The 26381-nt window shown below is 43.4% G+C and overlaps 1 protein-coding gene across 3 annotated transcripts in view; it reads right to left on the bottom strand.

Annotated features, from left to right (window-relative positions):
* Positions 1 to 26381, bottom strand: part of LOC147881525 (ubiquinol-cytochrome C chaperone family protein) — a 69375-nt gene that overhangs the window by 13752 nt on the left and 29242 nt on the right. For all 3 annotated transcript variants that reach the window (XM_087370081.1, XM_087370079.1, XM_087370080.1), the window contains exon 3: positions 18337 to 18503. In XM_087370081.1, coding sequence (XP_087226207.1) covers positions 18337 to 18503 — 167 coding nt within the window. The remainder of the gene's footprint in view (positions 1 to 18336; positions 18504 to 26381) is intronic.

The raw sequence follows: 26381 nt of genomic DNA, 5'->3' as shown, positions 1-26381 counted from the left end.
TGATTCATGATCCCATGTATCTTTTTCAATTTTAAAATATGACGATTGATGCTTAAATCTAGAATAATGTGTTGTTAATTTTTTGATTTAGGATTTAGTAATATGTTTCAAGCATCCAATTCCAAGTTCTAAGTGACGTATCAAATGTATGTGCGCTCAGTTTCATGAGTTTTTTTTTCAAGTATTGGACTTCTGGTGGTAATAATCTAAAATGTTTTAATATTTTGGGAAAAAATATATATTTAAATACCCTATTATGCACGAAACGTTTTCACAGACGGTTCGGGTTTGCCTCAAAACGTTTCCGAAACCCCGAAACACGTTTTGAAACTTGGCATTTCGAAACTCCTCGCCTATTACGCAAGAGCAAAGGCAAGGAGAAGGGTAAGCCTAGCAATGGCAAGCCTAAGAAGAACGACAAATCTGAGGATGAGGACACATTAGATGGTGAGAATAAGAAACAAAAAAAGCAGCAAAAGAAGTGCTTCAATTGTGATTTGCCAAGGCATTTTGTGAAGGACTGCAGAAAGAAGAAGGCCGATCAGAAGGAGAGGAGACCAATCAATATACCTTTGTAAGACTAGAATAAGTCCAATCATACAAATTTAGAATTTTTTGTTGTTCTAAAGATCAAAAATCTACAAAGAAAATAAAAGAGAAAATGAAAGAGAAGAAAAAAGAGGTAAACAAAAACTTTTATGAAAAGCAAAAGGAAGACATACTTAGCAAGCAAAGCAACACTTATGTCGTCATCAGTGCCCAAGCATAAGCAGCTATACTGGGTTTCTAAAGACCCGCGGAGTCTCTTGGGCAAACCCAGTGCTTGCTAAAATACGTCAAATAAACAAAAGAGAATGAAAACAAGAAATAAAGAAGAAACGAAGCAGGTGACTTAAGCAAAAATAAACAAGCAAGTCAAGAAACAAAAACTTCCAAAAAACTAGAATCTCTCTCTCTCTCTCTCTCTCTCTTATTTAAAACATAAAAAGTTAAAAGGCACTTTACACTTATGTCTCGTTTCTGCAAAGAGGCAAAAATACATTTCTAACTTAGAAAGCACAAGTATACTCAAACAAACTCTCTTTTGAAACTAAAAGAAAAACGGGCTATTCAGCTCCCCGCTTTTTGTTTTCAGCTTAAGTTCAATCATTCTAAACAAACCTAAGGCCGAAACACCATAGATAAAAGACTTCATATCTAAGAATGTGCGAACTTTTTTCATTATTTTCCTTGGATTATACCTCTTGTGTAATAGTAAAGTGATCAAATTACTACAATGAGTGATAAAAGACTCCTTAGTTGTACAAAGGCGGGAAAATCTATGGAATTGGGAAGAAATGACTCCATATTTTGCCAAATCAGAAATGTTTGAGTCAATGTGAGGCATTTTTATAATGTGTAAACCACTATATTCAGGTTGTTCACGTTTATCGTATATATCAACCTCTAATCCTATGGTAGATTGAGAAAGTCTAAGATCTAAGAAAACACAAGAATCCCCTTTTGAAGTGCAGTTCAGTTCACAAGAGTCACGAGGATAGATTCCTTCTCCAAAAGCTCTAGCGTCTTTGTACATAAAGTCTTGAAAGTTAGGAACATCTGGTACAAATAAATCATCTATAAAACGCCTAACTTGACTAAGCTTATGTAAAATGATAGGGCAGGTACTGATAGAAATAAGACGTTGCATAAACTCAAATTCATAAGTGAAAAGATAAAAGTTTGCTAAAAAGACGGCACAATTAGTGCCCATGGGGATTCCTATAACTTGTTGAAACAAAGAATCACCTATTGTGATGTAAAGATTATCTAAAAGAAAATCTATCCAAGAGCAAACATCTTCTACACTTACTACCTTTGTGTATCTTTTCTTTTTAGAACCTATGTCATGATCTTTATTTTTTAGCTACAAAAAGTCAAAGCATAAGGCTGTTTTCTCAACTTTTAGCACTTTGCATCTATCTTTGTCAAATCTCAGCTTGAAAACTTCAGCCACTAGCTTTTTAATTCTAAACTTCAGGTCTTCCAGCTCAATCTTTGTGTAAAGCGTCGTAAAATCATAGGTTTGAAGGAGAATAGGAGACTCTTTTTCCTGAATGCTTCGAGAGGAATTAAAAAATTTTACAACAGGAATCACTCCTACAGAGTCATTTAAAATCCAGCTTGAGTTCGAGGGGACATCTGCCTCTTTTAATAAGTCCCTCCAAAGTTCATGGACACTAGGCAACATGGCTTTGAAGCAGTAGCTTAGCCATTTAGAGATATTCGTCAAAGTAGTCTCACAAGCAGCTGCAATAAATCTTGGCTTTTTTGGAGTTTTGTGAAACTTCCAAGCAGCACAAAGAAAAGGTATGCTTGGATTGCAAACAAACCCAGAAGACTTGCAAAAACTCTGATGTTTTGAGATCAAATCCTTTTGAGAAACTAAGGCGGGGGCGTAAGTTTTGGCAGACGAGTTCACTTCTCTCAAAAGACATTCTAAGTAAAACTTTTTGCAAATAAAAACAAAGTTATTGGAACATTTGTCCACATAAGAAATGACAAAATTCCTATGGAATTTTCGAAGAAGAGTTTCATCTTCTTTCGAAAGATGGTTACTTTTCTTTGAGCAAATAACCGAAGGGACTTCTTCTAGTTTCAAAGCAACTTTCTTCAAAATCTTCCCTTTCCATTCTGATAAGATATTTTTAACTCCTAAACATTCTTCTAATTGCAAAACAAACTTTGAGATTCCCTTATCGATAGCTTTTAAAAGGCAAGACTCTTTAAAAGAGTACAATCGAAATTTTGTGCCTTTCATGAAAAGGTCTCTTAGGTTACTAGAAAGCAAAATTGAGGTATCAGTTGTGACTACATGTCCTAAATCAGCATCAATAAAGCTTTGGAATCTCTTACTTTTACAACAACAAGGTTCTTTAAGGATAGAAGATTTTGAATGCTCTGAAAGCCTTTTACCTATCTCTCCATAGTTGAAAGCCTTTTGTCCTAAAGTTTTTACATACTTCCAAGCTACTACTGGATGCTTCCAAATTCTTCTCACAAAATGAGGGAGAGAATCCATTACTTCAGGAGACTTCAAAATGGAGTTTAAGCCTATCTTGTCAAGTGAGGGAGAAGTAAAAATACAAATCAAGAGTTCCTTATTTAGATAGACTTCTTTGCTTTGAAATGAAGCTTTTACTTTTAAGAAGCGATCCAACGAAGTTTTAAGTTGTATATAATGGAGCTTATTTAGATTCAAATCCTCAAAAGAGAAGTTTTCCAAGGTGTATTGAAGTTTAAAAAGAACTTTGACATTATATTTTTCAAAAACTTTTATTGAAAAAAGACCCAGTGACATTAATCTATCTAGGTAGAGTAGTCTTCTTTTATAGTCTCGAGAAGCAAAAACTCTTGGAACTGAGGAAGTTAAAGGAACTAAAGGAGGAGGAAGTGGAGGAAGAGGAAGTGAGGGAGGCAACTCATGAACTACATGTGAGATTGCAGGAGAGCTAGGACAACCTCGTAACATAACTTTAGGTTTCCATACGATGTTAGGTGTATGACTATGTTGGTAATGATGAATGTTAAAGGGCTTGATATGAGTTCTCCACATCAAAGGGTTCTTTTTAGAGGTTCTTTTATTTTTACGAAGAGTTGATTTTCCTTCTAGATTAAAACCTCTTGGGAAGAAAGTGTGTAAAGTTCTCATCCAAAACAATTCACGAGGACGAGCAGCCTTGTAAAAGTCCTTGGCATTATTAAAATGGCCCTCTATATGCTCAATGGGAAAGCAACGAAAAGATTCAAAACCAGACTTTGCCATTGCTGCATATAAGGGTTTTGAATTCTCAATTAAGGAATTCTTCCTATGAATTTTTCTAGCTTCCCTAACATGTTCTTGAAAACGAATAAAAGCTGTCCTATAGGTTTGTCCTACATAAAGCATATTACTACTATGTATGTTATAGACAACATAAATTACTTGCGTGGCATGAATAGGACTAATAGAAATAGAAGTCTTGAGATGCTTGTTTCTAAGACGTCTTAGTTTATTAAGAATTCTTATGTTATTATTAGTATAATGAGTGCTAACTAATAAAGCCTTAAAGTTAGACCAATTAATGTTACCTTCCCCAAAATCATGAAGATTATTCATGTTTGACCTAGCTAAAAAGTTATACCTTTCTCTATATATGTTTCTTCTAACTTTTTTGTTTTGATTTACAGTGCTAGACCCAACTAAATCACCTACCAAAGAGACAAGACCATCACTAGAATTTCCAATGTTGTTCGGTGAGGTCAAACGATCCAACATTGGGGAACTTGCTTGCACTCTCCCTGCCCATCCCAAGGCAGTTTCTCCCTTGCTATAACCCCTAACTCTAGCAGGAGCGAGACTAGTATTTAGGGGGGGGCTTGCTTGCACAGTCGTTACTCGTCCCAAGGTAACTCCTCCCTTACTACTACAAGGGAATGTCACAGGAGCCAGATGACATCCCAGGAGATCGCCCTGTTGGTTTCCAAAAGGCGAATTCATCATAGCATGTATCGCTAAAGCCAATATACCCCCAAACTGGCGAATACAGTTAGGGTTAGCCAGGGCCCCAAGGCCACTGTAAGAGCTTAATCAACCTAGAAGCACCAAAGAAAGAGAGAGAGAAAAGGAAAGTTACCAATAAATTTAAAAAATTCATTAAAAAAGCGATCAAACAGAGAAATAAACCAAGGAGAGCAACTAAAACAAAACGCAAAAGCATACTTTTTAAAGAAATAAAATTAAAAATAAAATAAAAGTAAGGGGAAGAGAGACAGAAATTAAAAATTAAAAATTAATAAATAAATAAATAAACAAAAAGAAAAGAATTAAAATAATAATAAGAATAAATGAGAATAAGATTAGCTGTTGGGGCTTCTGCACCCGCATAAGATAAAACGATGTAGTTGAACAGCTGATCACCACTTGGACGAAAATTCAAAGAATTTGCATGTCCGCTAAGGTGATAGAAAAATATACCTTTGTAAGACTAGAATAAGTCCAATCATACAAATTTAGAATTTTTTGTTGTTCTAAAGATCAAAAATCTACAAAGAAAATAAAAGAGAAAATGAAAGAGAAGAAAAAAGAGGTAAACAAAAACTTTTATGAAAAGCAAAAGGAAGACATACTTAGCAAGCAAAGCAACACTTATGTCGTCATCAGTGCCCAAGCATAAGCAGCTATACTGAGTTTCTAAAGACCCGCGGAGTCTCTTGGGCAAACCCAGTGCTTGCTAAAATACGTCAAATAAACAAAAGAGAATGAAAACAAGAAATAAAGAAGAAACGAAGCAGGTGACTTAAGCAAAAATAAACAAGCAAGTCAAGAAACAAAAACTTCCAAAAAACTAGAATCTCTCTCTCTCTCTCTCTCTCTCTTATTTAAAACATAAAAAGTTAAAAGGCACTTTACACTTATGTCTCGTTTCTGCAAAGAGGCAAAAATACATTTCTAACTTAGAAAGCACAAGTATACTCAAACAAACTCTCTTTTGAGAGGAGACCAATCAACTCCAAAAGCTAATGTGGTAGTCCTAGAAGAACTTTCTTGGTGACATCTCCATGTGTAACTGAGCTAAGGGATGTAGAGCTAGGTGTTACAGTAAGAATGTCGGACATTGAGAGCTATTTTAGAGAGGGTTCAAAAACCTTTGTAAAGATTAAGGACAGTAATGAGTGCTTAGATTGCTATAGGTGCTTGGCTGATATCACTACATAAGGAGGATTCTTTGGAAGGACCTATGGATTAAGGACAGTAATGAATGCTTGGATTGCTTTAGGTGCTTGGCTGATATCAATACATGAGGCAGGATTATTTGGAAGGACCTATGGATTAAGGGCCAATGGGAACTATGATATTGAAGAGGGCATTTCAAAATTACACAATGAAGTTGAGTGTGCCTCCATGAGGCACATACTTTGCTTTTAGAGCAAGCAAACAAGTAGGCAGGGTCATCTGGTATGTGCATTTTTGTTTAGTCATTTGAATCTTGATAGCATGCTTTGTGCGTTTAGTCATTTGAATCTTGATAGCATGCTTTGTGCAAATTATATACTTTGCATTTCTCACGTGTTGAGAGATTGGAAGGTGGTACTTCTTTGAAGCTCGAGCTGGAAGGTGGACCTGCTGGACTTGTTGGAGCCTCCGTGATGAAGACAGGGACACCTATCGGAGGACAGAGTGTGCTGAAGCCAAAGGATTAGTTGTTTGAGAGCTCATGGTCCACGTATTTTGGAGTTATGCTTGGGTTGGGAGATATGTGTGGATCAACCATAAGGGTTTATGTGCTCAAATTGTTTATATGGATACGGACCTTGCCAGAGGAATGACAAGTTGAAACAGACCTTGAGAGCATGTGCTTGGAAGACTCCACACTATTCACAGTCTTTGGAAGACCGATGGGTCTATGAGACTGTGAAAATCCTGGTACAAACGAGCTGTGGTGGTGGAGCTACTAAACGAGCATCCACACCAATGCAAAATGCAGAAAATGCAGAATGGTAAGTACTAAGTACTAAGTACAACATAGTCATGTCAGTGGTCGACTAAATATCAATCTCATCATCATCATCATCATCAACATCATCATCATGACATCAGGGTGGAGGCATGAAATCAGCGATAGAGTGTTTCGGCCACTCACTCACGGATGCAGCCCTGGCACGTCTCTTGGTCATAGCTCTGTGCCTCACAATGGCTACAGTAACCCCTGTCGATCGGGCTCCGACTCTAAACAAGAAGGGGATATCCCCAAGTGTAATCTGCGTGTCAACCCTCTGTCTGAGTTGTCAGGTCACTGGCTTTGGATCTTAGCCATGTCGAGGCCTCATCTCGTGGGGGTCCATGTGATCTGGCTGAGGGATCAGCCAAGGAAGAAGTATGCTCCTGTCTCCGTGCTCGAAGTATCCTCTCGTGGTGTTTGAGTACCTCATGAACGAAGCCTGCCAAACACCTCTGGTCTGGGTAGGAGAGGAATCGGGCCAAAACCCCATAGCTATCTCTGAGGAGGCAGTAAAAACGTCCTCGGATCTCATAGAGTTGATAGGGGGAAGTGGAGAGAGGGAGAGAGAGAGGGGAGGAGAGAGAGAGACTAGAATAGGAAGTAGTTAATCAAGGCATGAGGTGTCCAAAAACTATTGGGAGGATGCTTTTTTGCAAAACTCTCAGTAGAGCACTACCCTTGCAAGGCAGTGCTAACAAAAGAAACACCAATGCCTAAACAAGGAGCAAAAGACAAACCAATCCAAACACAAGAAACCAAAAATACCTAAAACCAAAATTCCAAAGATATTAGGAGTACAACATAGAATAGAGCATATTACTCTTCTATTATACCCCTTTCACAAAAGTAATATAATTAAATTACCAAATTGGGACTACAAGGACCCGATAACCTATATAGAATTGAAAAGTAATCACTCTATATTTAGCCATTCGTATGGACGTCAACATAGCATACTCAGGCTGTTGGCCTTTATCAAGGACATCCACTTCTAGCTGTATAGAAGACCGAGTGATGCTAAGATCTAAGACATTGGGATGGATTCCACTAGTTGTGCCATTAAGTCTATATTCCAACCAATATTCCAACATGAGGCTGATGATTGCTCCTCAAGGATAGGGCATCGAGGCAAGACAGAGATACACAAGATGACAAAGGATGTTCCTTTTTTGTGAATGGGTCTATTTGAATTACTCATTATTAAAGCCATGGTATGGTCGATTTGGTATAAGGAAAATTAAACAAAACCAAGATAAAACTAAATGCGAAATTTTAAGGAAAAACATATTTGCAAACAAGCATTAGACATAAATAAGAAGACATGGAGCATATTTGCTGCCAGAAAGCACTATAGCTATATTAAAACATCCACAAATGGAAAGAGGCCTTCAAGACAAGGATTTTGTCAAGTCTCAAGTGTCAACGGTATCAAAATTAAGAATTAAGACAAACAAATTTAGAGGGAAACAAGGAGGACATTACTAACATAAACAAATTTAGAGGGAAACAAGGACATTACTAATTGTAAACACGCTACCTTACTGCAAGGCGCTAGAAAACAATGTATGATTGCCAAGTTGTCCCATGTGATATCAACATGTATCTCAAAACCATGGGGACATGGCATCAAATGTGTTTTTAGCTTGTAGAATATGGCCATGAGGGGAGCACCTCAAAGCCTCTACATCTTCTGTCAATGTGTTACTTGTCGAAGTCCATATAACACTCAAATTGAAGGACATACATACAATTATCTTAGCAAGTCTACATGATTTTCACTGATCCAACTTACGAGAATAACTTAGTGGTTTCCACGTAGAGAGCTGAATAGGAAGGGGATGTAGCCAAGTGGATCACGGCAATGCATTGTGGATACATCACCAGTGGGTTCAATCCCCATCGTTCACCGATCAGGTTGGCAAACTTGTCTTTATCACTTGGAATAGAATAAGCTGATGAGGAGATAGATAAGACATAGATAGGTTTCTTCAACAATTCGAGAATCCCGCGTCTTCTGAATTCTGTTTGAGGGATTCATATCTTTTTTACACCAGAGATCTATAGCAGATGTGCATGCTGACAGCGCCAATGTACGGGACTGTACAGAGGGCAAGGAGCAAGGTATGGAGCAGGTACAAGTGCCAGAGGGCTGGAGCAAAGGTTCAGTGCAGCAAGCACAGGTGTACAGGCAGGTTGAGGAGCCAGCAAGGGCCTGCAACATGGCGCAATCATGGTGGGGAGAGCATGAGATGGGTCGGCCACTAGATAGGGCTGGTGGGGCTGGTTGGAGCCAGCCAACCAGGCCAGGATATGGGCAGACCTAAGGGCTGGACCCCTGCATGGAATAGAGGGCCTAATAGCCCAGTTTTGTGAGCCCTACAAGTCAGTTGAGGGCAGAAGAAAAGTCAGCCAGAAGGAGGTCGGTGAAACCCCTACTGGGTCGGTCCAATTTTGGGGGCATTGAGCCCTATAAAAGGTGGCCCTTGTGGCCTTATTTCACATGACCTGGAGCAGCCCTCAGAGAGGAGATGGGAGCAGAAGACCAGCAGCAATTGGGCCTATAACCAGGAGGTGAACCAAGCTGGAAGAAGACCTGCAGACTGAGCTAGAGTGACATGGCGCAATCATGGCAGGGGGAGCAGGAGATGGGTCGGCCACTAGATAGGGCTAGTAGAGCTGATTGGAGCCAGCCAACCAGGCCAGGATATGGGCAGACCTAGGGGCTGGGCCCCTGCATGGAATAGGGCCTAATAGCCCAGTTTTGTGAGCCCCACAAGTCAGGGGGGGGGCGCAGAAAGGAAGTCAGCCAGTAGGGGGTTGGTGAAACCCCTACTGGGTCGGTCCAATTTGGGGGTATTAAGCCCTATTAAAGGTGGCCCTTGTGGCCTTATTTCACATCATCTAACCCTCAGAGAGGAGACGGGAGCAGGAAGATCAGCATGTGAGAATGGGAGAGAAAGAAAGAAAGAAAGTTTATTAAAGTCTTCGGGAGACCGTGAAGGTCTATGAGACTAAAGATAACTGATACAATGAGCATAACGGTGGCGGTCTCAAAACGGGCCAGCCAACCGTTTCTACAAAAAAGAGGTTATGAAGGACGGTGTGTCTAGTCCTGCTACAAAAAAATATGTGTCTACCTCCAGATGATACAAAAAAGAAGGGGGGGCACCAAAAATGGGCCAGAGGAGGGAGATACAGTATATATGTGGAGGTGGTGATCGTCAGAGACCAATCATAGAGGGGCCGTCAAATGGGAGGTCGGAAAAAACCCTGCGATAGATGATTGGCCTCTGACGTCACGCGGCCTAGTTGAGCTCGATCGTCGGGGGCGGCGGGTGGCCTGTGGATGAGGGCAACGGTAACCCTGGTGGGGCGGGCAGAGAGCAGAGACGAGATGTCATGGACCCGGATGTGTGAGTCTGTCCGCTGGCGCAGCTGTCGTGGCTCTGGCTCTCGCTCACGTCCGCGTCGTCGACTAGACTGAGGAGAGGTATCCTCTGACTGGAAGAAATCAGTGATAGGCCGTTGGGTGTCCTCACGCTGTGTGCGCTGCTCGTGTTGCCGTGCTCGGAGAGAGGTATCTTGGTGGCGAGTCATCTCATGTAAGAAAGCGGCTAGGCATCGCTGATCCGAGAACTGTAGCATGTGTGGGAGGGAGCCGAATCCGTCGCGGAAGAGGCAGTGGTACCGGCCTCGAATGGCATAATAGATAGGACATCTGAAAGCAAAGTGCTCCTCCGACTCGATCTCCTGCAAGTCGCAAAGCGGTTCTCTCGTGGGATACCCTCTGCGCGTCCGCTCTCGATCCGTAATCGGTATGATGAGACCCTAAACTGATCGAGGGAGATCCGGAGCGCATGTCGTAGATGAAGTTGTGTGTGACCCGGAGGTGTGATGAAGCCCTCCTGTGAGATCTGGAGGCAGTGTCGGCGGTAGAAGTCGAGCTTCACAGGAAGCTCGGAGTGAAGAAACCATGTCCGCCAGGTGTGGAGCTAGAGCAGATCCGCTCGAATGAGCCGGTTGACCTCCTGGTCAGTGGGGGAGAGGGGAGATGGTGGAGCGTCGAGGCTGTACTGAAAAGGAGGCAACCGGTCTAAGTCGAGGCCCAGTCGGGTGAACCAACTGGAAAGACGACTATACCACCATTGCTGGTCCCCATCAACGGATAAGGCCATAGAGAAGGATAGGGCTAGCCAAGGTAGACGGAGGCGACCGTTGGCGGAGGAGCTGAAATCCCTGACTCTGTGGAGATAGGTGATAGCCTGAAAAGCCACATCAAGCTGTAGGGGTGAGGCGCCGACCTCTGCTAGAATGATCTGGTGTGGTACCAATGGTTTGCTGCGGATCATCCGAGCAAACATCAGTATCTGTAGGCGCTCCACTCGAGCCCACTCTGTGTCTGAAAAATCGACTCCCCACCAAGGGCTACCGTACATGCCTGCTGGGCGGACCAAAGAATAAAAAAGGAGAGACTTGGTCCGCGGGTCCTGAAAGTGGGAGTGGTAGCACTGTCGCTCCAGCCTGGCAAGAGCGGAGTATCCCCGGCTGATCCTGGCCTGCATGGCCGGTTGCATCATGAAGATCGGGCCTGAGAAGACAACGCCCAAGTATGTGTAAGAGTCAACTACTCAACAGGGTCGCCGGCGAAGAGGAACTGCTCTCGGTGCATAGCGGGTCTGGAAGTGTTGAAGATCATCACCTTGGTTTTCCCAAGGTTGACCTTCAAGTCATGTGTATCACAGAAGACCTGAAGTCCATCCAGGTGTCGCTGAAGACCAACAGCAGAAGAGGATAGTAGTACTACATCGTTTGCGTATAGGAGAATCTGAATGACAGCCTCTACAAGAAAGCTGCCTGCACCTCCGAGTGTCCTAAAGGTGGTCTCAAGCTCGTCAATGTAGAGGCCAAATAGAGTCGGTGACAAGGGACATCCTTGTTTGACTCCGATAGTGCTCGTGATCTTTGGGGTCCAGCTGGTGCCAATCCTGACCTGCCCCGTCACCCGCTCATAGAGAGCTACTACTGCCCAAATAATCTGCCCAAATAATCACCGAGTCATAGCCTAACTCCTGCAGGCGTCTGATGAGTTGGGCGCGGGGAACAGTGTCGAATGCCTTGCGGAAATCCACAAAGCAACAATATACTCTCTGTCTCCTGTGTCTGGCCTCCTCAATGATCCCTCTAAGTGTAAAAATGTGATCGTAAGTCGAGTGATCCGCCCTGAAGCCGGCCTGTCCGGATGCCCTGAGCCCCTGTACCTCTGCGCGAGCACTGACCTCGCCATCTAACACTGATGCATAGATCTTGGACATAACATGTCCAATCATGATGGTCCTGTAATTCCCTTGATCCATTAGAGAGAGCATATGAGAGCAAGAAGCAGGAGAGAGTGAGAGCTGAAAGCTTAGTTGCAAAATAGATGAGAGAGTTACAACTGAAAGGAGTGATGGGTTTTGTCTAAGTGACAAAACCTTATCACTTCACTAACCATAGTTAGTGAACTAGCTGTGGTTAGGGGAAAAAACCTCTAAGTGAGGGAAAAGTGCCCCTAACCTACTTATTACATTACATTGGTCACTGCTAAATTATAGCAATAATTCTAACACCCCCCTGCAGTGCCAATGTCATGTACAAGGAAATGATCAATCACCAAAAGAAGATAAGTTCAGGGCACTGCGAAATGCCTCAAACTTTTCACGTGGAAGTGCTTTGATGAAAATGTCTGCAACATTGTCATGTGTTGACACATAGATCATGCTGATCTCTCCTGCATGCAACTTCAATCTGACGTAGTGATAATGAACCTCAACGTGCTTTGTGCGAGCATGAAACACAGGATTCTTTGCCACTGCAATAGCACTCTGACTATCAGTGAGAATTGGAGAAGGACCCTCCAATGAAAGATGAAGATCAGCAAATAGACGACGCAGTCAAACACATTCAACTGTCGCTGTGAAAGCTGCCCTGTACTTAGCTTCACATGAAGAGGTAGCCACTGTAGATTGTTTCTTGCTCAACCAAGAAATACAAGCTTTGCCCAAAAAGAAACAATTGCCACTTGTGGACTGCCTAGTGTCATAATCTCGAGCCCAATCTGAGTCACTGTAGGCATGCATCTGCAAGTCACTCCCCTTGGGAAACATCAAGCCAAAAGACTTGGCACCTTGCAAATAACGGAAGATGCGTTTTACAGCCTGCCAATGCATAGTCTTTGGGCTGTGCATATATTTGCTCACCTCCGAAACTGCAAACTGAATGTCAGGTCATGTATTGTAGAGATAAATGAGGCATCCAACAGCCTGACTGTAGAGTGTGACATCAAATGATTCACCTGCTTCATGCATTGTAAGCTTCAGCCCCGGCTCCATGGGAGTAGCTATGGGCTTACAATCTTGCATGTTGAATCTGTCCAAGAGTTTTTGCACATACTTGGATTGAGACATACCGATGCCACTTTGCTCTTGAGTGAACTGGATCCCCAAATAAAAGTGTAGCAACCCCAAATTTGACATGTCAAAAGTGGTCTGCAATTCAACTTTAAAATCTGCAATATTATCTTCATTTGACCCTATGAGCAGTAAGTCATCTACATAAAGAATGATGACAAAAATATCCCCCCCATCCTTCTTGATGTAGAGGATGCTTTCAGTTGGACTGTTGTGCAGCCCTTTGCTGGTCAGAAAGGCATGAATCTTTGCATACCATGCACGTGGGGCCTGCTTCAGCCCATACAAAGCTTTATTTAGCTTGCATACCTTAAGTGCATTTCCTGAAATTTCAAAGCCTGGAGGTTGTTTGACATAAACCTCTTCCAACAAGTCTCCATTAAGGAAGGCTGTTTTTATGTCCAACTGATGAACATTCCACTGAAAATTTGCAGCCATTGCTATGACTGACCGGATGGTTGTCATTCTGGATGTAGGAGCAAAAGTCTCCTCATAGTCTATGCCCTTTTCTGAGCATATCCTTTTGCGACCAGCCTTGCCTTGTACCTGTCAAACTTGATCGAAGCGATCAGCTACTCGAATGGCTTTCTTGGAACGAGTTAGAGGCTATGGAGGAATCTTGGGACCGGGCAACGGGGATACCTTATCCTTCTTAGTGAGCTTCTTCATAGCCTTGCCTAGTGCCTTAGCCTGCATCCTTGTAATGACTTGTAGTGGCATGGTGGCCACATGGCCTTGTTAGATGCTAAGCAGATTGAGGCTGGTGCTCTTTGGCAGGGTGAGTGGAGTGGTTGGTCTTCTCGTGGGACAGTCCTGGAATAGATGCTCCATGCCACATCCTACGCACAAGGGGGTGGGGTTGTTTGTGGTTGGGGAGGTGGGCGTACAATCCCTGTATGGACAGTCCTTCAAGAAGTGTGGGCCCTAGCATTTGAAACAGGACGCTGGCGGGCTCAAACTGCCTCGGTAGGGGCATTCACTTGCTCTATGGGGACCTTGGCAGGCATAACATTGGAGCAGGGGCTTCCGAGCAATTGAGTTCAGATCTCTCGCCCTTGCGTTTACGGGGGCAGTCTGAAATACCGGGACTTGTTGATCCTCTGGCGAAAGGTAGTGAGCTAAGGCTCCACTTCCCTCCTTGTAAGGGTAATAATCATGAGGTCCATGATCAGGGTCCATTTCCTCCCAGTCGTTGGGCAACTCTTCAACCAACACTTGATTGACTTGGGCGATGCGAGGTAGAGGGGGGTGCCATCGGGCTTTCTTTTAACTTTGAAAACCCACCGTGTACCTATGGCATGTTTACCAAGTGGCAAATCGACAACTTCCCATGTCTGATTTTTCTGAATGGACTGCAACTCATCGTGCATGGCATTCATCCCCAATGCACATTATCCTGTGCCTCTTCAAATGTCTCAGGTTCCTCCTCATCAAGAAGAGTACTTGCATAAGCTGATTCAACTGAAAGAGCACCTCCCCCATGCCTTACTGCACTCCGAGTTCTGCCAGGTAATAAAGCATCAATTTTACTCTCCCTGAGAGTCTGTAACAGCCAATTTGGGACTGTTTTTGCTGCATGTATATCTGCAATTTCTTGCTGAACAACCTCTTCCACGGCTTGTGGAGGTGGTATGACATCCTGTGGCTGAATCGGAGCATGTGGAGGTATCTGAAAATTCTGATTTTCATCAGATATATCAGCAGGGGAACCCAAGGCAATGGGTAGTAACCCCTCACAGACATCACCGGAAGAAGAAGGCATATCAAATTCAGCTTGAGTGTGAGCTGAATTTTCTGAAAATATTACATCTCTACTGACAATGATCTTGCGTGTGACAAGATTGTAGAGATGGTAGCCCTTGCTCTCTGCACTGTACCCAACAAAAATGCATTTGATTGCCTTATCAGACAACTTATGCCGAAACTCAACAGGCACATGAGCATAAGCAAGGCATCCAAAGACACGGAAATGATCCACAGAAGGCTTTCTTCCTTGCCAAACTTCATAGGGAGTCTTGGTCTTCAAAGCTTTTGTGGGTGCCCGATTTAAAACATAATTGGCACACATGAGACCTTCAAGCCAAAATTTGTGAGGCAATTTTTTGCTTTTCAGCATACATCTATCCATCTCCATAAGAGTACGATTTTTTCTCTCAGCTTTCCCATTTTGCTGAGGAATTAGCCTCACTGTAAGCTGATGTACAATGCCCTTGTCTTTCAAAAAAGCATCAAAATTTGCAGACAAGTACTCCCCTCCTCTATCTGTGCGTAATGTCTGTATCTTGAGTCCGGATTCATTCTCAACCATGGCTGCAAAGTGTTTGAAGACCATTAACACTTCTGATTTGCGTTTCAGCCCATAAACCCAAGTGTAGTTGGAGTAGTCATCTATAAAAGTGACAAAGTAAAGATGACCACCCAATGATGAAGTCCTCATGGGACCACAAACATCACTATGGATAAGCTGTAATTTTCGAACAGCTTTAACTGATCCATCCTTCTTAAAAGGAGATCTGTGCATTTTACCCAGAATGCACCCTTCACAGGCATGTGGAGGAGGTGTTTCAAGAGGAGGCAATGCATCAACCATGGCATGTTTTTGAGGCGTCATCAAGCTACCATAATGCATGTGTCCATATCTCGCGTGCCATAACTCCGCATTCTGCATAGCCGCAGTAGGAGTGGAAACTGCAAGAGCATGTGCTGGTCTTTTCTCATACATGTCAAGCTGAAAAAGACCACGCAACAGAGTGCCAAACAATCTCAAGGCATAGTCATGCTCTCTATCATGGACTGCACACTTGTCATCTTCAAAAATGACCTGAAATCCAGCTCTGTTAAGAGTGGACACTGAAAGTAGATTTTTTGTGATACCAGGCACATACAAGACATCAGAAATTCTGAATGTTGAGCCATCAATGGCTGTAAGTTCAACTTCTCCTGTACCACGAACTGAATAGGAGTTGTTGGCACATGTGACCTTTACAAACAGGTGGTGGATGCAGAGATGTGAAGAGACACTTCCTGGAAGTGATATGCTTTGAGGCACCGCTGTCAAAATACCATGTATTATGTGTCTCATTGACACTAAAAGCTGATGCATCCTTGGAAGAATCATAACTGCATGTCAGAAAAGCATAAGTGTCATCATTACAAGTGGCTGTACTATCCCGAGCAGCCAACTGAGAGTCTGAAATGCAAGACAAGAAGGCATAGTCGTGCTCCACAAAGTTGGCTGTAGCTTGCTCATTGTCAGATGCATGAGGAGCTGAATCTGAGACAGCCATACCGGAGCTGTTTTTCTTTTCTTTTGCAAGCCTTTTCTTGCATTCTCCAATGTAGTGACCTGGCTTTTTGTAGTAATGACATATTCCCTTCTTCTTGGGCTTACCTGCATCACCCTTAGCCTTTTGAGAAGGCTGTCCTGAACCACTGGAAGGCTGATTTGCTGAAGTCTTTGCCTGCTGTCCCTTTGCTTTAGGCTTGAATTTTGAGAGCATGGCATGTTCACCTGCTCGTGAAGCCATGTTTTTCTTGGTTTGCTCTTCCTACAGCAGAAGTCCTATCAACTCGTGAAAAGTGAGAGGATTTGCACCCCCCCTCAATGACGAATTTAGCGAGGTATGAAAGCAGAGATAAGACTTCAACACTTGCAGATTTACTGCAATGTTTGCCCAAAAAATCCAACTGTGCTCCCATAAAACTGAGCCAAACAATGGCTATATGCAAAGAATGCACCTGCAAAAGAACCTTGCAAGTAGAACCCTGCTCAAAAGTCCTGCAAAAATGCGAATTTCCAAGCCCACCTTCAAACTTTACGACAGTTGTACGAAAATGTACGGAAGATGTATGAACAACCGTACGTACTGTACGGCAAGCAGCAGCCATCGATGTACGGAGGACTCAGGTGTACGGTGCCACACGTGCTCTACGGACGATTTGTACGTAGCTATATGGAACTGTACAGATAACCGTATAGTCTAGCGACGACTTGTACAGCGACGATGGCGATGATGTACGATACGGAAGGGGCTGCAGGAGCTGTACGGACTGTATTGCGAACTAGTACGGAGCTAGTGCATGGAGTTGCACTATAGCGTATGAAATCTGTACAAGATATGGATGACGAGCAGATCTGGTACGGTGATACAGCGTACGATGCTCCACAAACTATTTCGAGCTATATGGAATGTACGGCGAACGTACGGACGAGTACTACGTAGGAATTGCAGTACGGCGCATGTCTGTACGGACGGGTACGCACGTAGAGGCTGTACGGTATCAGTCCGTATGAATTGTACGGACGATCTGTACGGAAGGTGAACAGTTGGAGCTGGAGCTTGCGGGCTGGGCTGGAGCTGGAGGCGAGAGCTCAACGAGGCACTGATACCAAATGTGAGAATGGGAGAGAGAGAGCAGATGAGAGCAAGAAGCAGGAAAGAGTGAGAGCTGAAAGCTTAGTTGCAAAATAGATGAGAGAGTTACAACTGAAAGGAGTGATGGGTTTTGTCTAAGTGACAAAACCTTATCACTTCACTAACCATAGTTAGTGAACTAACTATGGTTAGGGGGAAAAACCTCTAAGTGAGGGAAAAGTGCCCCTAACCTACTTATTACATTACATTGGTCACTGCTAAATTATAGCAATAATTCTAACACAGTAGCATTTGGGCCTAAAACCAAGAGGTGAACCAAGCTGGAAGAAACTTGTAGACTGAGCTAGAGTGACAGCCCACCTAGGCTGAGGTTCCAGACAGCAAGGTGGAGAGATCCTTTGGATTGAGAGTCTACATAAGCTCAGTGGAGCACGTGGGCTTAGAGATCTAGAGGTGCCAAGCATATAGTAGGAGAACCTTTTGGTATTGTATCTATCCAGGTTTTGAACGGACGGAAATATAAAGTGTTGCTTCTATATTTGTCCCTCAGCAGAGTCTATTTGCTAGTTTGCACATACACACAAATGTTGTGAAGTACACACTTGATGAATCTTGATTCCATTGTGAAACACTTCTGCGTGTAATTCCTAGTCAAGTAAATCTATCAATCTTCCGCTGCGGGATTCCCTCTGATGGGATTTCATTTTCTAACACAACCAGTCCAGTGGGAAAAAGAAAGCAATGATGAGGGATGTATAAACCATGAAAAGAAGCCATCATCGATAAGCATGCTATTCACACATTTTCTACAATGTTTCACACTAGTAACAGACATGGGACTCTCCAAACAGCAAGCAAACAAAACAAAAGTAAGTATTTAATATAAAAAAGCAAAATAAAGATTAGATTCCATTTGCAACATGAGATGTTTACATGGCTTACATATTGAAGCAAAACAAAAGTGGAGGGGCTAACAAAAAGTTTGATACAAACCCCAGCAGCGACAACACGTTTTTCCAAATCTTGATTGTAAACATCGTACAAGAACTGCCCAAAATCGGAACCATCCTTTCCTTCGGTTCGCAGCCTAACTAAACACATCCACATGTGCAATACCAACATTGCATGTGTGGTCCGGAAACTCTTCTCCAAACTATAAGCTGAAAAGACATGCAATTGCATGAAGTTATAAGCAAAATCAATCTCTCTCTCTCTCTCTCTCTCTCTCTCTCTCTCTCTCTCTCTCTCTCTCTCTCACGCACGCTGATCGTCATCGCTGATAGCTCGCTGATCGTCCGTCGCTGATAGCTCGTCGCCTGTCTCTGATCGTTGTCCATCGCTGATCGTTGATTGTTGTTGTTGACCATCTCGCTGCCCATCTGATCGTCTGTATCCTCTCCCACTAGCCCATCGCTAGCCTCTCCCCTCTCCCATTGCTAGCGCTAGCCTCTCCTGTCACCTGTTTCTTTTCTCCTCCCACCCGTCTCTAGCCTCTCCCATCGCTTTCTTCTCCTCGTCTCCATTCCCGTCTCCAGTCTCCAGTTAGGGGAAGAGACCCCAAGCTGAGCTGAGCCCCTGGCTCAGTCTCGGGTGTGTCACGAGGGCGTGAAATTATGGGACTTTTGATTTGCCACTCCCGTAATTTGCACATGATTGCCTTGAGCCTCTAGGGTGCGAGGGTCCGGCCATGGGGTGGGACTTGGGGAATTAAAATTCCCTAGTGGGCCCTTGGAAATAGTGAATGTGCGCCCGATTACTAGGCAATTAACTCCTAGGGCCAAAGTGTGCAACAAAGGGGCCAAAAAGAGTGGTGCAATCAAAAAACACTGCTTTTGGGAGCATAGGGATTTAAAAGGGAGGCGGGGCCTTCTTTTAGGTTCAATTGGCCAAAATCAATTCCAGAGGAGCCAGATCATCAATTTGGAGCTGCTAGAGCTTGCCAGGTGCTGCTAGAGTCAAATCGCTTTTTACCAGGAGGTTTGAAAATGCTGCAAAAGCTGTCCAATGTACTTGGATTGTGACATTAAAATGCCCCCCTCACTGCTAGCAAATTGAATACCCAGATAGTAGTGCAGAAGACCAAGAATGTCTACTGCAAATCAACTTTAAAATCTGCAATTTGCTGAGCATGTGTCCCAGTTACAAGCATGTCATCCACATAAAGGACTAAAGTCAGCAAATCTGTCCCACGCTTGTGGATGTAAAGGGTAGCCTTTGTAGGGATGTTCTGAAAGCCAAGTGTGAGCAAATGAGAATGAATTCTTGAATACCAAGCCCAAGGTGCCTGCTTGAATCCATAGAGGGCCTTTTTCAAGCCACATACCTTGCTTTTAGAACCTTCAACCTCAAAGCCAGGAGGTTGGGAAACATAGACCTCTTCCTGCAAATGCCCATGAAGGAAAGCTGTCTTAATATCAAGCTGATGTATCTGCCAATGAAAGTAGTGAACCTCAAAGCCAGGAGGTTGGGAAACATAGACCTCTTCCTGCAAATGCCCATGAAGGAAAGCTGTCTTAATATCAAGCTGATGTATCTGCCAATGAAAGTGGGCAGTAAAGGCAATAACAATGCGAATGCTAGTGATCCTGAAGTGGGAGCAAAAGCCTCCTCAAAGTTGATGCCATGCTACTCAGCATAGCCGTTGGCAACAAGACGGGCTTTGTAACGGTCCACTAAACCATCAGCTTTCCGTTTGATCTTGTAAACCCACTTAGTTCCAATGGCATTCTTGCCATAAGGCAAATCACACAACTCCCAAGTGTCATTCTGATGGATAGAATCCAATTCAGCTTCCATGGCCTTCATCCAACAATCATTTTGAAAGGCATCTTGATGACATAATGGCTCTTCATTGCATGCTGTAGCAACCAAAGCATAAGCAACAAAACTAGCATGCTCTTTCCGGACAGCTGCTCTCGTACGGGCTGGCAGAGGAGTGTCTTGTTTACTGTCTTTTAATGTGTCAAGGAGCCAATGGGGTACCTTTTTAGGCTCCTGAATTTCTGCTCTTTCCTGGTCAAGAGCCCGGTGCAGATGATCCTGATCAATGATAGGCATACCAGGCTGAATTTCTGCATGCAGATGGGGCTGTAAATGACCAACAGATGGAGGAGGGACAACCTCAGATGGAACATCATCTCGAGCATCGGATGGAAACAAAGGCATCAAGCTGTCAAATATGTATGGGGCATCAACAACGGGCTGTTTTTGACAGTCCAGCAAAGGCATAGTGGAAGACTCATCAAACACAACATCCCGACTGACAAAACACTTGCCCGTGCGGGGCTGATATAGCTTATAGCCCCTGCTCTCTGAACTATACCCAAGAAAAATGCATTTAACATCTTTATCATCCAACTTAGTGCATCTCTGTGAAGGCACATGAGCATAAGCTAAGCATCCAAAAGTCCTCATGTGAGAAATGCGAGGCTTATAACCCGTCCAAGCCTCTTCAATGCCTTTGTAGGACATCTATTCAAGATGTAACTTGCACACATGACCGCATCCAACTACAACTTATTAGGCAATTCAACATGCATCTGGCCATTTCCATCGTTGATCTATTCTTCCGCTCAGCCACAGGATTCTGTTGAGGAGTATAAGGCACCGTGCATCGATGATTAATGCCACGTGAAGCCAAAAAAACAGCAAACTCCTTCGACATGTATTCACCCCCCCTGTCTGTATTAATGTGAGCAATGTGCAGCCAACTCTCATTCTCAGCCAAGGCAATAAAGTGCTTGAAGCATGAAGAAACATCAGACTTGGATTTCAATGCGAAAATCCAAGTGTACCTGGTGAAATCATCAATAAAAGTAACAAAATAGTAGAACTCCCCAAGAGTTGCAACCCTTATGGGTCCACAAACATCACTTAACGATGAACCCAGTGCTTGGTGCTTGGTGAGTGCACAATATTGGGACAAGAACAGTACACGATCAGAAGATGCTCTCTCTTACACTCCGAAGTTTGCTTGGCAGGTGGAACCTACTCGATGCTTGGGTATAGAAGTTAGATGTTTGGTGACTCTCACATGGTTTGTGCTACGTGGGTGCAACCACATGAAGATAACTAGTACTGTAAAATAGGTCATAGCTGGTTACAAACATGAAGGAATGGAGATAGATAGAGAGAATGAGAGCTAGACAGAGTGAGAGAGTCGTAAGCTTGAAAGCTGTAGTTGCTCAATAGAGTGTGTAAAGAGTACAACTCAAAGTAGTGTAGATAAGGTTTTGTCATAGTGACAAAACCTTAGTAGTCACTAACCATAGTTAGTGAACTAACTGCAGTTAGGGGGAAAAACCTCTAAGAGAGGGAAAAGTGCCCCTAACTAACTTATTATATTACATTGGTCACTGCTGAATTATAGATATAATTCCAACACCCCCCTGCAGTGCCAATGTCATGTACAAGGCTGATCAATCACCAAACGGATATAAGGTCAGGGCACTGCGAAATGCCTCGAACTTCTCACGTGGTAGTGCTTTGGTGAAGATATCTGCAACGTTGTCATGTGTGGACACAAAGATCATACTGATCTCTCCTGCATGTAACTTCTCTCTGACGTAATGATAGTGAACCTCAATGTGCTTCGTGCGAGCATGAAACACTGGATTCTTTGCCACTGCAATGGCACTCTGACTATCAGTGAGAATTGGAGAAGGACCCTCCAAAGACAGATAAAGATCAGCAAATAAACGTCTCAGCCAGACACATTCCACTGTTGCTGTGAAAGCTGCCCTGTACTCAGCTTCACATGATGAGGTAGCCACTGTAGATTGTTTCTTGCTTAGCCATGAAATGCAAGATTTTCCCAAAAAGAAACAATTGCCACTAGTGGACTGCCTAGTGTCATAATCACCAGCCCAATCTGAATCACTGTAGGCATGCATCTGCAAGTTACCCCCCCTGGGAAATAGTAAGCCAAAAGACTTGGTGCCTTGCAAATAACGGAAGATGCGCTTAACTGCCTGCCAATGCATAGTTTTGGGGCTGTGCATATACCTGCTCACCTGAGATACTGCAAACTGAATATCAGGCCTAGTATTGCAGAGATATATGAGGCATCCAACAGCTTGACTGTAAAGTGTGGCATCAACTGATTCTCCTGCATCATGCATTGTGAGTTTCAGCCCCGGTTCCATAGGAGTAGATATGGGCTTACACTCTTGCATGTTAAATCTGTCCAAAAGTTTCTGAACATACTTGGACTGAGACATAACAGTGCCACGTCTCTCATGAGAGAATTGGATCCCCAAATAAAAATGAAGCAGCCCCAAATCTGACATATCAAAGTGGGTCTGCAAATCAGTTTTGAAATCTGCAATTTTGTCGTCATTGGACCCTGTGAGCAGTAAGTCATCAACATAAAGAAGGATGACTAATATTTCCCCCCCATCCATCTTGATGTAGAGGGTGCTCTCAGTAGGACTATTGTGCAGCCCCTTGCTGGTCAAAAAGGCATGTATCTTGGCATACCATGCACGAGGGGCTTGTTTCAGCCCATATAAAGCTTTATTAAGCTTGCAGACTTGAAGTGCATTTGCTGTAATTTCAAAACCCGGAGGTGGTTTGACATACACCTCTTCCAGCAAGTCCCCATTTAAGAAGGCTGTTTTGATGTCCAATTGATGAACATTCCACTCAAAATGTGCAGCCATTGCAATTACTGAGCGGATGGTGGTCATCCGGGATGTAGGAGCAAAAGTCTCCTCATAATCTATGCCCTTTTTCTGAGCATAGCCTTTAGCAACCAGCCTGGCTTTATATCTGTCAATGGAGCCATCTGGCTTCCGTTTGACTTTAAATACCCATCGTGTGCCAATAGCATGTTTACCCGGTGGCAAGTCCACAACATCCCAAGTCTGATTTTTGGCAATGGACTGCAACTCATCGTGCATGGCATTCATCCAATGCACATTACCTTGTGCCTCTTCAAATGTGGCAGGCTCCTCTTCATCAAGGAGAGTACCTGCATATGCTGATTCCACTGAATTAGCACCTTCCATGTGCCTTGCTGCACTGCGAGTCCTGCCAGGTAACGGAGCATCAAGTTTACTCTCCCGGAGAGTCTGTAACAGCCAGTTTGGGACTGTTTTTGCTGCATGTATGTCTGCAATTTCTTGCTGTACCACTTGTTCCATTTCCTGTGGAGGAGGCATGACATCCCGTGGCGGAACTGAAGCATGTGAAGGTTGCTGTAAATTCTGATTTGGATCAGAAAAATCAGCTGGGGAACCCAAAGCAATGGGTAGCAACCCTTGAAATACATCTTCTGAAGGTGAAGGCATTTGAAAATCAGCCTGAGTGTAAGCTGAATTTTCAGAAAATATTACATCTCTACTTACAATGATTTTGCGTGTAGCAGGATTGTAGAGACGATACCCCTTGCTTTCTGCACTGTATCCAACAAATATGCATTTGATGGCTTTATCTGACAATTTGTGCCTAAATTCAACTGGCACATGTGCATAGGCAAGGCATCCAAAGACTCGGAAGTGATCCACTGAAGGCTTCCTGTCATTCCAGACCTCAAAAGGAGTTTTTGTTTTTAAAGCCTTAGTGGGAGCCCTGTTCAAAATGTAATTGGCACACATCAAACCCTCTAGCCAGAATTTATGAGGCATGTGTTTGCTTTTCAGCATACATCTGTCCATCTCCATGAGAGTTCTATTTTTCCTCTCAGCTTTGCCATTTTGCTGAGGGGTCAGCTTGACTGTGAGCTGATGCACAATACCCTTTTGTTTGAGGAAAGCATCAAATTCTGCAGATAGGTATTCCCCACCTCTATCCGTGCGTAATATCTGTATCTTGAGCCCGGTTTCAGTTTCAACCATGGCTGAAAAGTGTTTAAACACTGTGAACACTTCAGATTTCTTTTTCAGCCCATAAACCCAAGTAAAATTGGAGTAGTCATCAATAAATGTGACAAAGTAGAGATGACCACCCAATGAAGGAGTCCTCATGGGACCACAGACATCACTGTGTATAAGCTGCAATTTGCGAACAGCTTTAACTGAACCATCCTTCTTGAAGGGAAATCTATGCATTTTACCTAAAATGCACCCTTCACAGGCATGTGGAGGAGGTATCTCAAGAGGGGGCAATGCATCAACCATTGAAAATTTCTGAAGTGTCATCAAGCTGTTGTAATTCATGTGGCCATATCTGGCATGCCATAATTCTGCATTTTGCATGGCAACTGTAGGGGAAGAAATTGCCAAAGCATGAGCTGCTCTTTTCTGAAAAATATCAAGCTGAAAAAGCCCACGCAGCAGAGTACCAGATAACATTAAGGCATAGTTAGCTTCCCTGTCCCGGACAGCACATTTGTCATCCTCAAAGATGACCTGAAATCCATCTCTGTTAAGAGTGGACACTGAAAGGAGATTTTTGGTTATGCCAGGCACATATAAAACATCAGAAAGTCTGAAAATTGAGCCATCAATTGCAGTGAGCTCAACTTCTCCTGTGCCACGTACTGAATATGAGGAGTTGTTGGCACAAGTGACTTTCTTACCAACAGGGGGTGGATGCAAGGAAGTAAAGAGACACTTCCTGGAAGTGATGTGCTTGGATGCACCGCTGTCAAAATACCATGTGTTCAGTGTTTCATCAACACTGAAAGCAGATGCATCTGAAGGAGAGTCAAAACTGCAAGTCAAAAATGCATATGTATCATCACTGCATGAAGCTGTACTATCCCGAGCATCTGGAACAGCTAACCTAGAATCAGAAATGCAAGATAAAAAGGCATAATCTTGACCAACAAAGTTGGCTGCAGCATCCCCAGTGTCAGATGCACAAGGGGCTGAATCTGAAACAGCCATTCCTGAGCTGTTTTTCTTTTCCTTTGCAATCCTTTTCCTGCATTCTGCTATGTGATGACCTGGCTTTTTGCAGTAGTGACAGAAACCCTTCTTTTTGGGCTTGCTTGCATCACTTTTAGCCTTTTGTGAAGGCTGTCCTGACCCACTGGAAGGCTGATTTGCTGCTGTTTTTGCCTGTCCCTTTGTTTTTTATTTGAATTTTGAGAGCATGGCTTGTTCACCTGCACGTGAAGCCAAATTTTTCCTGGTCTGCTCTTCCTGAAGCAGAAGTCCTATCAGTTCATGAAAAGAAAGAGGATTTGCACCCCCCCTCAATGATAAATTCAGCGAAGTATGAAAGCTGAGATAAGACTCAGGAAGAGAATTCAGAGTGGTTGTAATCATCTCTGAATCAGGAATAATTTCATCTATATTTAACAACTGCTCTCTGAGATCCTGTAGCTTAGTGAGGTGGGCTGACATGGAGTCACCCTCCTCCATATGTGTATTGCTCAACTCTCTTTTTAAAAAAGATACCCTGGCATCATTCCGTGCTGCATACATGCTTTCCAAAATATCCCACGCTGCCCTGGAGGTCTTACACGACCGGATATGCGGAATGATTGATCTTTTCACTGAAAGAGAGATGCAAGACAAGGCTAAGGCATCTCGTGAATCCCATCTCTTTTGCTCAGGAGTATTAACTGTAGCTGCACCAACAACTTGTCCTGCAGCTGCACCTTGTGCACGACCTCTTCCACCTCCTTGGTGAGGAGGGGTAGCAGGTGCAATATCTGCTGGTCGGATTTCATCCCCATTGACATAATCCCATAAATTGCGAGAAATCAGAATATTACGTACCATGAAACTCCAGAGGGAGTAGTTGGTACCATCCAATTTGTCTTCCTGAGAAAGACCACCGAACTGAAAATCATTCTGATTTTGATGGGCCATATCTGAAAAAGGAATTGAAGCAGATACAAAGCTGAATTCCCTTACTGGGAATAAAATGCACAACTCCCAAAAAACACACCCAAGCACGGGCTGTATATGCAACTTAGATTTCTGCACTTGAGCTGTCAAAAAATCCGTCCAAGCATAAAACACTCTCCAAAATCTGCCAAAAGTGTTCCAAACACTCCAATAAAGGCAGTATATACTGAATACTCCAAAAAATGCTCTCCAAACACAAAAGCCCCAATTTGTGGCTAGAAATTGCAGCCAGAAAGG

The sequence above is a fragment of the Dipteris shenzhenensis genome, chromosome 31 (assembly GCF_047967505.1).
Source record: "Dipteris shenzhenensis isolate YYH24624 ecotype China chromosome 31, Dip_SZ_1.0, whole genome shotgun sequence".
In the NCBI taxonomy this organism is placed as follows: domain Eukaryota; kingdom Viridiplantae; phylum Streptophyta; class Polypodiopsida; order Gleicheniales; family Dipteridaceae; genus Dipteris; species Dipteris shenzhenensis.
The sequence above is the reverse complement of the archived record's forward strand: the minus strand, read 5'-3'. Positions and strand labels throughout refer to the sequence as shown.